A 12,851-nucleotide genomic window follows, 5' to 3' on the forward strand; every position below is an offset into this window, starting at 1 on the left:
TCGTGTATCAGAGGGCAGGTGTTGCAAGTTGAGTAAATGAGCCTGCATTTTCAGAATCCTATCATCTTAGAGCTGGCAAAGGCTACTGAGAGAAAGGCGTCAGTAAGGAGGAATGTTTTCTGTGGTTTTGAGAACGGTTCCTCCACACAAAACACCCTGCCTCCCCCATCTGTCTAAATCCTTCTGATCTTTCCATGCCCACCCCAAATGCCAGCTCCTTCTGAAAGTAGTCTCTGGTTATATGAAAATATATATCAATACATGGGAGATACTTTCAAATTATTACGTGAAGCCGGTAAGTGAAAGACGGATTTTATCATTAAAGTTACCCTCGCTCCTCTCCTGGCCTCGGTTTCTCTAAACTGAAAGGAAGTGGTGGCTTAGACCATCTCTTCCTTTTATAATTTCTACTCTTTTACCCTTTTCGGATTTCTGCCAAAGCTGCCTTGAAAAGCAACTCTCCTTCCTCAGACCTGCAGGCGGCGGCTCCTCCTTGTTGGCAGCTCAGCAGGGCGGGGCTGGAGAAGCTGGAGAAGAGGCGGGGGCTCCGGGGGAAGCGCGGCGCGCAGCCACGTGACTTCCTTCCCAAGGAGCCTCAGCTGCCGGCCTCCCAGCAACCGGTTCGTCCCGCCTAACGACGCCCGCGCATCCTGGTTGGCCCTTGGGACGCATTTGGAAAGGAGGCTCCCACGGTCGCGCCGCTCACTGGCTTCCGCTACCGTCGCTCAGGCGCGTTGCCCGAGCGCCCGCAGGCGGTGCTACCGGAAGCCCCTCCCAGTGGCCGTCGTGTTCGTGGCTGGCTGGCTGGGGCTGTCACTCCGGGTCGTTTCCCTGAGGTCGGTCCTCTGCTGGGGGCGGGAGGAAGAGGGGCAGGACTGGGGCCTGACGAGCCGTCGCTGCCGCCGCTGTCTTCGCGGCTGCTATGACCAGCGGGCGAGGCGCCCTCCGCAGCTCTGCGCAGCGCTAGTCGCGGCCGTGCGCCAGCCGTAGCCGTCTGGGTCCCCAGCGCAGCCGCTCCCGCGGCTCCCTCGGCTCTTCCAGCGCCGCTTGCGAGGCGAGGCGGAGGCAGGATGAAGATGACGGTGGATTTCGAAGAGTGTCTGAAGGACTCGCCCCGCTTCAGGTAGCCGACGCGGCCGCCTGGCGCCGGGCCGGCGTCACCCGGAGGTGCCTCCTCCGGCGGTGGGGGCGTGAAAGGCAGACCGCGGAACGCGCGGGAGGCCCCGTAGTCCGCGCCCTCCGACGGGGCAGGCTGCGGATGCCTTCGCTCCCGACCCGGAGAGGGCACGACAGCCCCGACTAGCCCTTCGTGAGGGGCGAGGCTGAGCCAGAGGAGGATGTTGCCTCCTTATCCCCCTTCCTTGCTCTCTGCCCGGGGCGGGGCGCCCGAGAGGCGGGGCGCACCAGCTCCGGGGAGCTGGGATGCAGTCGCGTCCCCGAAGACTCGTGCCCTTTGCGGTGCGCGCTCTCGTCCCCTTCCTTTTGCCGCTTGTCCTTTCCCCTTCCTTCCGCTGCTTCTTCGTTTCCACCCCCACCCCAGCTCCTCTTTGAGGGAGCTTGCAGGGCACCCTCCTGCAGTTCACTTAGTTCCTTTTACCCCGAGGGTGAAGGAGTGGGGGGCGAACTGGGATGTCGATTTATGCTGCTGGCGTGTCCCCTGCCGGGGGGGGGGTCTCCTCGGAAGGCGCTGGCGGTTGATTTTGCACGGGAGTCGGGGGTGGGAGTCCTTTGACCAACAGCATTCTGTTCACCTTGGTCCGAGACTATAGGCTTTTCTTTACACCTAAGCTCTTTGGAGGGGCACCGCTGTCGAGAGGTACCGGGCTGAGGGGTGAGGACTAGGAGAAACAGTGCATTTCTGTTTTGAGAACGGAAGTAGGAGGGCCCTGAAGATGGCATTTCTGTTCCTCTTTCAGCAGCGTCGGCCCGGGAGGGCCCCCATCACCGTCAGATGCTCCCAGTGGATCTGTCACATAAACTGACGTGGTGGCGCTCCGATTCACATGGGCTGGCCACCTTGCCTTGAGAGAGGCGGCAGTCCTGAGGGTGTCCAGAGCACAGACTCTTTCGGTTTCGGGCATTGTAGGAAACTCTTGAATTGTTTTGGAGAATGGAGTTTTGCTAGGTTGTGTTTTGCAGTGCATTTATAGGGCTGTCCTTAGGCCTTAAAAATAAGGCCTTTAGAACTTCCGTTAGATAGTGACATGTCTTGAAAGCGTCCCCTGAGCATTGATGTGTGTGTGCCCGCTGATCTCTAGGCCAAGCCTGGGTTGTAAATTCCTGCATCCTCTGCCTGGGAACTAACTGTTCTCATCGTTATCACTGTTAATTTCATTTGCCATTTTCTTTTCAGTGAAAAGCAAAGAAAACTATTGTAAAACTAAGGAACTCCTACTTCTAAGAGAATGTCCTTTGATTTTTTTTGTTTGTTTTTTGGTGTTAATTTTATTTGGAGCTTTGGGCTATTGCTTGTAAAAACGTACACCTGATTTGATTGTTGTTGGTATTAGTTTTTAAAACTTACATTGTGCGTGATTTGATGGACTCAGAGGAGATACAAATGGATTGTTTAGGACAGCTTTGCAAGTTAGATTCCAGGACTGTGTGGCAAAGGAAGTAATTTTTAAAGTGTACCTTAAAAAGTTCTACTTTTTTGGTGAAATTGTTGTTAATATTACTGGGTAACGAGGTAATCACGGCACTTTTTACCTAGAGAATGTGGCTTTGTGCTCAGTTTGTTTCACAGTTTAAATTTCATTAAAAAAAAAAAAGGTGAGAGAAATGATTTGGAAATGCTTCTAATCCCTGGTGTTGGTCACAAACCATGTGCTGTCTTTGTTTTTAAAATAAAAGAATCATTGAATATAAAATAAGAGGAAAAGATACTGATTAAGTCATATGGAATATTATAGTGAACGTTTGTTAGACTTGAATGTAATTTCTATTCTATATTAATTAGGATGTTAGGGATTTTCTAGAGTTGTTTCCGGTATTCCAGTTGCTGTTGGCTGCAGATTGGGAAGACAAACCAAGATTCAGAGAACTCTAATATCTTGTATACATTTGTGAGACTAGATTAAATTTGCAATAGAGGCAAGAATGCCAGGAAATAAAAGTCTCATTCACACTTCTAATTTTTACAGTTTTCCTATAATCCCATTACTGTGTAGGTTTCTATAGCATTTGAAAATAATGTTTCAGAAGTCTTTTTATTCACATGCCTTATGTATAAGTGAAACTTTTAAAAGCATTGTGGACTTTATGAGTGATATATTGAAGTGTTTGTATCAAAAGAGAAGATTTGTGGCGGCTGGGCTTGTTTTTTTGAGAGCAAGGCAGCTGTACTATTTATTCCTTGTAGTGTCCTGATCTGTTGTGCTGCTTTAAATCTAATTCCTATTTTTATTATCCTTCACAAATGAATCTTGTGGCATTTAAGTCTGGTATGTGGACATAACTGCCTTGAATGTTGTAGAATCAATGTAAATGGCAGCTCTTGCTGAAGAAAAATTTCATCAGTGTTCAAGCTTCAGACATTAATTTTCCTATTAAATTGGTAAGGAAACAGGAAGACTGGTTGAAATAGGGAGAGAAGGATGTTGCAGTTGCAACATTGTTTTTAGTAATTTGAATAGGCAGTGGTTACTTTTACATTCCTGTGAACATTTTGTTTTGTTTTGAGATTGGAAGGCACATTTCATTGTGTAATTTTGGGTTCCCTTCTTAGTTTTTAAAAAACCAGTCTAAAGGTCAAAATCTTGTTCATTTAAAATCTGCAGGAAAGTGAATGCATCTAAGTGTACATTTCTAAAGTGGGAATTATCCATTTTGACCAACATTTGTTGAAGAAGTTTGAACTTGTTTGGGCCCTAAACTGTAAATTTATAAAATTTTTATAAAAATTGTGTTTTTTCCTTTATATAAACATATGGTTCACTCAGGAAGTGAAATTTTGTTTGAAACAAAAAGTTGAATTAGTGCTTTTTTTTTTTTTTTTTTTTTTTTACAGTCCAGGTCTTTTATTTTCTTTACACCCATCATGCCATGAATTCATAGGGAATGGGCTCCAACAGTTCAGGCTTCTTTCCATTGGTTCTCACGAAGTGTGCTTCTCTGGGTGGAGCAGGCTGGCGCTTCAGTTGAACCCAGTTACCTTTCTCTTTGGCTTCCTTCTTTTTCTGATCATTTTCCTTCACCCGTTTCAGGAAGCTATCTCGGCTCTTAGAATGCTTAATATGCTCAATACGCACATTAATTCTCTTGGCGAGAATCTTGCCCTTAACTTGTTTGTTTACAATGATGCCAACAGCATGCTGGGCAACATTGTAGACTCTCCCAGTTTTGCCATGGTAACATTTGTGGGGCATTCCTTTTTGAACAGTGCCCATTCCCTTGATATCTACAATATCACCTTTCTTGTAGATTCGCATGTATGTGGCCAAAGGAACAACTCCATGTTTTCTAAAAGGCCTAGAGAACATGTAGTGGGTGCCCCTCCTCTTTCCCTTTGTGTTGGTCATTTTGGCGAATTACTGGAAGATGGCAGTTCCGCTAGTGCTTTTTTATTTTTATTTTTATTTTTTTTGCGGTACACGGGCCTCTCACTGTTGTGGCCTCTCCCGTTGCGGAGCACAGCCTCCGGACGCGCAGGCTCAGTGGCCATGGCTCACGGGCCCAGCCGCTCCGCGGCGTGTGGGATCTTCCCGGACTGGGACACGAACCGGTGTCCCATGCATCGGCAGGCAGACTCTCAACCACTGCGCCACCAGGGAAGCCCCCGCTAGTGCTTTTTAAAAAAAAAAAAAAATTATATTTTGGCTGCTTTGGGTCTTAGTTGTGGCACGCGGGACCTTTTGTTGTGGCGTGCAGGCTCTTCCTTGCGGTGCACCAGCTTCTCTCTAGTTGTGGCGTGCGGGTTTTCTCTCTCTAGCTGTGGCACGTGGGCTCCAGGGCTCGCGTGCTCTGTAGCTGTGGCGCGTGGGTTCCCGAGCGCGTGGGCTCTGTAGTTTGCAGCACGCGGGCTCTCTCGTTGAGGCACGCGAGCTCAGCAGTTGGCGGGCTTAGTTGTCCCGGGGCGTGTGGGATGGAACCGGAGTTCCCTGCTTTGGAAGGCAGATTCTGTGCCACTGGACCACCAGGGAAGTCCCAAGTGCTTTTTGACTTGTGGAAGATTTTTGCTCTAATGCATTCCTCAGATATAAAAATATTGAGTCTTTATCTGGTACATTTATTTTTTATCCTTAACAATGTTTATTTTGCACTGTTCTGAAGGTTTTTAGTTTGATTCTATTTCAGATATGATCCTTGTTCAGCAACTTAGGATAAAAATCTTAAAAAGATGTTTTAGGGTGAAAGGTTTTAATGGTTGAAAGACATTGGAATAAATAAATAAATAAATGCACACATAAGTGTGTGCACGTGCACACACATACATATAATGTTTTGCTCTTAAGCTGGTGCCAATCCTGGCTGGTTTGCCTCTTTACCTTCCATATTTAGAACCGGTATACACTCTTAACAATTGGTACTTTATATACATGGAAAATACAGTGGGCAAGAGATGAAGCAAAATGTGTTTTTATTTCAGAAGTGGTAGAATGGCATTATAAAATATCAATAGTTTTATCATGAACCAAAATACAGGAACCCAGCTACTCCTCATTGCAGCTTCTAATTCCTCATTTAATGTAGTACCAGCATAAGTTGAAATAAGGAAGAACAAGCTTTTATAACATACCAGACCTTATACTAGATGCTTTTATAGCTACCATCTCTTTTAATACTAAAATATATTACGATGTAGGAATTACTATCTTTGTTTTTAAAATGTTTAAAAATTACCAAACTGGATATTTTGAGAAGTTAAACTGACTTTTTTTTAAAAAATTTTATTTATTTTATTTTTGGCCGCGTTGGATCTTTGTTGCTGTGTACAGGCTTTCTACGGTTGCGGAGAGCGGGGGCTACTCTTAGTTGCAGTGTGCGGACTTCTCATTGTGATGGCTTCTCTTGTTGCAGAGCATGGGTTCTAGGCACGCAGGCTCAGTAGTTGTGGCACATGGGCTTAGTTGCTCTGCGGCATGTGGGATCTTCCCAGACCAGGGCTTGAACCCGTGTCCCCTGCATTGGCAGGCGGATTCTTAACCACTGCGCCACCAGGGAAGCCCAAACTGACTTCTTAATGGTGGACTTTCAAGTGGTGGACTTGGAAGTGAATTCACTCTTTTACTCCATCTCTTGAGCCACAGGCTTTATTGCATTAATTAAATTTGCATTAAGTGTGTGTATGGTGTCTTTTATAATACAGAAGTTTAAAAATTGGCATTCGTGTATTCCCTAGAAAAGTGTTCCCATTCCCATTATTATAGGATATTTTCTATTTTTAGCAATTTTTAGTTTCATGTAATGCAGCTGGGTTTAGTTTTGAGTGTGGGAGATAATCTTATTTTCTTCCTAATGGAAGCCCTTGTCCTAATACCTTTTATTGAATAATCCATCCTTTCCCCATTGATTTAAAATTATACACATACGTGCATATACATATATGTATACGAACATGCGTCTTTTTCTGGATTCTACTCTTTTCTACCAATGTAATTTTTTGTTCTCTTGCAAATATTGTTAATATATTAGTTGTAAAATTTTATAGTCTGTTATGATATCCAGTGGGACAAGTTTTCCTTTGTTACTGTTTTCTCCAAAAATTTAATGGCTGTTCTTGAATATTTTGTCTATATAATAGCTTCTTCAATTTCAGAAGAGGTTACATCTTTCTATGTATTTTGGCCTTATTTATTTAAAACTTTTTATTATGTAAAATTTCAATGATGATCCAACTACATGCTGTTTATTAGAGAAATACTTTAGATTCAGAGATACAAATAGATTGAAAGTAAAAGGATAGAAAAAGATAAACAGTGCAAGCAGTACCCAAAAGAGAGCTGGACTGGCTATACTAATATCAGATAAAATAGACTTTATGACAAAAATTACTAAAGATAAAGGACGTTTTTTAATGATAAAAGAGTCAATCCATCAGGAAGACATATACTTATAAACATATACACTTAGTATAGCCTCAAAATACATGAGGCAAAAATTGACAGAATTGAAGGGAGAAATAGAAAATCCAACAATAATAGAGACATAAATACTTTCAATAATGGGTAGAACAACTAGCCAGATGGTCAACAAGGAAATAGAAGATGTGAATAACACTATAAACCAAAAAAAAGATTTAATAGATATCTATAGAACACTTCATGCAGCAATAGCAGAATTCATATTTTTCTCCAGTTCACATGAATACATTTTCTAGCACGGACTGTATATTAAGGCATTAAACAAGCTTCAGTAAATTCAGAAGGATTGAAATCATGAAAAATACGTTCTTTGGCCACAATGGAATGAAATTAGAAGTCAGTAACAGAAAGAAATCTGAAAAATTTATAAATACTTGAAAATTAAGCAACACATTCCTAAATAACTAGTGGATCAAAGAGGAAATCACAAGGAAATAAGGAAATACTTTCAGACAAATGGAAACAAAAATACAACATACTAAACTTATGGGATGCAGCTAAAGCAGTGCTTAGAGTGAAATTTATACCTACAAACACCTATATTAAAAAGAAGAAAGATCTCAAATCAGTGATTTAACCTTCCATCTTAAGAAACTACAAAAAGAATAGCAAACTAATGTCAAAGCAGGGAAAGGGAGGAAATAAAAAAGACTAGAGCAGAAATAAATGAAAATGGAGACTAGTACAACAACTAGAGAAAATCAGTGAAACCAGAAGTTGGTTATTCATAAGGATCAACAAAGCTGACAAGCCTTTAGCTAGACAAAGGAAAAAAAAGGAGAAGACTCAAATTTCTAGATTCAGGACAGAAAGAGGGGACATCATTGCTGTCTTACAAAAATAAGAGGGATTATGAGACAATACTATGAAGAATACTCAGACAATAAATTAGTTAAGCTAGATGAAATGGATATATTCCTAGAAAGACACAAACTACTGAAAATGGCTCAAGAAGAAATAGAAAATTTGAACAGACATGAGATCGAATTAGTAATCAAAAAGCTTCCTGAAAAGAAAAGCCCAGGGACTTCCCTGGTGGCACAGTGGTTAAGAATCCGCCTGCCAGTGCAGAGGACACGGTTTCGATCCCTAGTCTGGGAAGATCCCACATGCCGCGGAGCAACTAAGCCCATGCGCTACAACTACTGAGCCTGTGTTCTAGAGCGCACGTGCTGCAAATACTGAAGCCTGCGTGTCTAGAGCCTGTGCTCCGCAACAAGAGAAGCCACCACAGTGAGAAGCCCATGCACTGCAACCAGGAGTAGCCCCTGCTTGCCACAACTAGAAAAAGCCCACGCACAGCAAGAAGACCCAATGCCGCCCAAAAGAAAAAATAAAAGAAAACCCCAGGCCAAAATGGCTTCACTGATGAATTCTATCAAATATTTAAAGATGAATTAACAACAGTCCTTCATAAACTCTTCGAAGAAACAGTAGGAAGGAAGTGTCGCTTCCCAAGTGATTTATGAGGCCAGTATCACCCTGCTACCAAAGCCAAAGATATCACAAGAAAACTACACACCAATATCTGTTATGAATACAGGTATTAAAATCCTCAACAAAATATTAGCAAACCAAATATAGCAATATATAGAAAGGATTGTACACCATGACCAAGTGGGATTTATCCCAGGAGTACAAAAATCAATGTAGTAAACTGTATTAATAGAACAAATGATGCAAACCACATAATCATGTTGATACAGAGAGAGCATTTGACTAAATCCAGCCCACTTTCATGATGAAAATAGTAGTGATGAACTGGGTGATTGGGATTGACATGTATACACTGATGTGTATAAAATTGATGACTAATAAGAACCTGCTGTATAAAAAAATAAATAAAATTCAAAGATTAGAAAAAAGAAAATAATAAACTAGGAATAGAAAAATTCCTCAACCTGATAAAGGACATGTATAAAACACTCTCAGCTAACATCATACTTAATGGTGAAAGACAAAGTTTTTCTCCAAGATCAAGAGAAAGTCTGTTCTTCCCACTTCTGTTTAGCAGTGTAGTGGAGGTTGTAGCTAGAGCAATTAGGCAAGAAAGGAAAATAAAGGCATACGTATAAGAAAAGAAGTAGTAAATCCATCTCTACTTTTAGATTATATACAGTTGTCTCTTGGTATCCATGGGGATTGTTTCCAGGACCCCCGTGGACATCAAAATATGTGAATACTCGGGCTTCCCTGGTGGTGCAGTGGTTAAGAGTCCGCCTGCCGATGCAGGGGACACGGATTCGTGCCCCAGTCCAGGAGGATCCCACATGCTGTGGAGCGGCTGGGCCCGTGAGCCATGGCCACTGGGCCTGTACGTCCAGGGCCTGTGCTCCGCAACTGGAGAGGCTACAACAGTGAGAGGCCCGCGTACTGCAAAAAAAAAAAAAAATGTGAATACTCAAGTTCCTTGCATAAAATGGTGTAGTATAGTCAACCCTCTTTATCTGCAGGTTCTGCATCCAAGGATATGGAGGGCTGACTGTATCTAGTACATAGAAAATCTTAAGGAATGCACAAAAGTCAGAACTAATAAGTTCAACAAGGCCGCAGGATACAAGATCATTGTCAGAATGTACCACAGTTTATTTATGCATTCACCTACCAGAGGACATCTTGGTTGCTTCCAGGTTTTGGCAATTATGAATAAAGCTGCTATATACATTTGTATGCAAATTTTTGTGTGGACATAAGTTTTCCACTCATTTGGGTAAGTACCAAGGAGCACAATTGCTGGGTTGTATGGTAAGTATTGCCAGAGTATATTTAGTTTTATAAGAACCCCCCAAACTGTCTTCCAAAGTGGCTGTGCCAGTTGCATTCTCAAGAGCAATGAGAGTTCCTGTTGCTCCACCTTCTCACCAGCATTTGGTGTTGTCAGTATTCTCGAGTTTAGCCATTCTTGTAGGTGTGTAGTGGTATCTCGTTGTTTTAATTTGCATTTCTCTGATCACGTATGATGTGAGCTTATTTGCCATCATGTGCTTATTTGCCATCTGTATATCTTCTTTGTTAAGGTGTCTTTTAAGGTCTTTGGCCCATTTTTTAATTGGGTTGTTTGTTTTCTTATTGGTTTTTAAGAGTTCTTTGTATATTTTAAAGAACAGTCCTATATTAGATATGTATTTTGGAATTTTTTTTTCCCCAGTCTATGGTTTGTCTTCATTTTCTTGATTCCCTTTATTTTTGATATGGAAATTCCCTCTGTCCTTCATATATTGGGTTTACTGTTCTTGATTTTCATGTTGTTGCTTTTTCTATTTACTTATTTTTTGCAGAGCGCAGTTGCCACTACCCTCCCTTGAAAAGGTGCATTTTTTTTTTTCCTTCTAGACTTTAGCTGTTTGGAAATGTTTGTAGGTTTGTAGATTGAAACGATTTTCTCTCAGAATTTGCAGGCATTGCTCTATTTTCTTCAGGTTTTCAGTGTTGTTGTTGACATGTGATGCTGTTTTTATTTCCTGATTCATTTTTTGTCCCTAAAGTTTTTTTAGATTTTTTCTTTACTACTGGTATTCTGAAATTTCATGATGATGTGCCTTTGGGTGGGTCTTTTTAATTTATTGTCTTGGACATGTACTTTCAATCTGAAAACTCATGTGTTTTAGTTCTGAGGAATCTTATTATTTCTTTGGTAGTTTCTTTTCCTCTTTTTTTAACCTGTTATTTTTATATTCATATTTTGAATGAATCCTCTAATTTTCTTTTTTCTCCCTTTTTCTATTTCTTTGTCTTTTTGTTCTACTTTCTGGATGATATATCCAAATTATTTACTAATCCTAGTTTTCAAGAATTCTTTCTTACTGTGAATATTCCTTTTTAATGTCAACCCATTCTTCAAGAGCTTTCCTTGTACGTCTGAAGAAATTAGTCATAGTCAACAATTTTTTTTCCTCTCTGAATTACCTTTCCTCTAAGGTTTTTGTTTGTTTGTTTGTTTTGGTCTCCTTTTAGAATTCTAGTTTTCCTTAATATGTTTCTGTTGACCCTTGGCTCTCTGTTTACATCAAAGAATGAGGCACTTAAAAAGTTATTGGAAGTATGGTATATTTTGTTACAGCTTGTTGACTGGTGAGTTTCACTACAGGGCAGTATTTTCATTGGGACCACTCCCAAATGTCAGTATCTTTAGGTCTTTTCTTATTTATCTGACATGTCCTTAAAGAGCCATCTTCTGCCTGGTAGGTAGAGCATAAGTGCTGAATTTCAGGGAACTGAGCTAGGGAAGGGGTTGGGGAAGGGCTGTGGGGTAGAGACTTCTTACTGGAGTTTCTCTCTCATAGGGAATTTTTAACTGAGTTTTAATCAATACGTTTGATTTAATTATGTAAACCTTTACAGAAAATAAAGCTCCCATCTTTTGTCAGGGTCAGGGAGGGGTAGTCATATCAAGTTGGAGGAGTGGAATGAGGATCTGAAGAGTTTGGTTGCTCCTTATGAGTATAAGATTTCAACTAATCCTGTTTTCACCCTCCCACCTCCTCCCACCTCCATATTTTGAGACATATGACATCTTCATGCCTCTAACCATTAGGGGATTCTGTATTGTGGATCTTCTTGCTTGACATTGGCTTCACAAGTGTACTTTGAAGACTTAGGTTTTGGCATTTTCTGGTCTGAGTTACTGTTGTTTTATTTGCCTTTCAGATTCCAGAATTGTGTTGCTACTGTTATTGCTTCTGTTGTTTGTCCTGTGTATTAACCCGCCTTACTATTCTGTCATTTTAATTGGATTTTTTTTTTTTTTTTTGCGGGCCTCTCATTGTCGTGGCCTATCCCGTCGCGGAGCACAGGCTCCGGACACGCAGGCTCAGTGGCCATGGCTCACAGGCCCAGCCGCTCTGCGGCATGTGGGATCTTCCCGGACCGGGGCACGAACCTGTGTCCCCTGCATCAGCAGGCGGACTCTCAATCACTGCACCACCAGAGAAGCCCTTAATTGGATTTTTTGAGAAAATGGAGATAAATGGATGTATTTGATCTGCTGTTGGTATGCAAAGCATAATTTCTACTGGAGAACACTCTTTTAGGGTAGTGAATGTGGACCAAGTATGTGGGCTCTGGAGGTTGATTACTTGTTTGACTGCTTTTTCACTTACTCGTTGTGAGACCTTGGGTAGGTTTCTTACTTTTACCTAGGCTCAGTGAGAACAGTACGGCATTACTGAGAATTCAAAATGCTTTTCACCGAAGTAGGTGGGGAGTACCCACTTAATAATGCTAATTTCCCTTCCTCTTTCTCTTGTATCCTTGAAGAGAAGCTTGGATGATTTAGTTAAGGATGCAGGCATTCCCACGTGGAAATAATAAGCTATCGGTTGGAAGCATCTAGAATGCATGAAGGATTAGGCATGTTACTTGTAAATATGAAAATCATCTGTGTTGTGGATGATGAAACAATAAAAGTAGGTGGACAGACTTCACTTTGTAGGAGAGCAGTAAAGGTCTTTAAAAAGGGCCATATGTAGATTTTATGTGTAGAGTATTTAAGAAGGAAGAGTGAGCAAAAGAAGAATAGGAGGAGAAAAAACAACTGAGGACGCAGTGCCTTAAGGATTTAAATCCTGAATGATGACAGAGCAAAGGATAAGTGAACTGAGAGGTTGTAGAAGAAAACTACTATGAAGAAATGTACGTGTTTACTCGAGAGTGCATGAAATCTGTTTCCATTGAATTGTATCTAGGATTTGGAGGTTAGACAGATGAGAAGCAATGCAAGTTAAACCTCTATAAAGATCTGGGTAAATGAGTACATGAAGAAATTCTCAT

General features: G+C 41.6%; 1 protein-coding gene and 1 pseudogene across 3 annotated transcripts in view; one reads left to right on the forward strand and one right to left on the reverse strand.

Moving 5' to 3' along the window:
* Positions 1 to 861: 861 nt before the first annotated feature.
* Positions 862 to 12,851, forward strand: part of ACAP2 (ArfGAP with coiled-coil, ankyrin repeat and PH domains 2) — a 156,831-nt gene continuing 144,841 nt past the window's right edge. For both annotated transcript variants that reach the window (XM_029213913.1, XM_029213912.1), the window contains exon 1: positions 862 to 1,123. In XM_029213913.1, the coding sequence (XP_029069746.1) occupies positions 1,071 to 1,123 (53 nt within the window). In that variant the 5' untranslated portion in view covers positions 862 to 1,070. The remainder of the gene's footprint in view (positions 1,124 to 12,851) is intronic.
* Positions 4,013 to 4,601, reverse strand: LOC114890457 (annotated as a pseudogene). Its single transcript, XR_003792291.1, has one exon. The product of XR_003792291.1 is annotated as a 60S ribosomal protein L21 pseudogene (transcript).

The sequence above is a fragment of the Monodon monoceros genome, unplaced genomic scaffold, assembly GCF_005190385.1.
Source record: "Monodon monoceros isolate NGI ecotype Baffin Bay Population unplaced genomic scaffold, NGI_Narwhal_1 Super_Scaffold_11, whole genome shotgun sequence".
NCBI lineage: Eukaryota > Metazoa > Chordata > Mammalia > Artiodactyla > Monodontidae > Monodon > Monodon monoceros.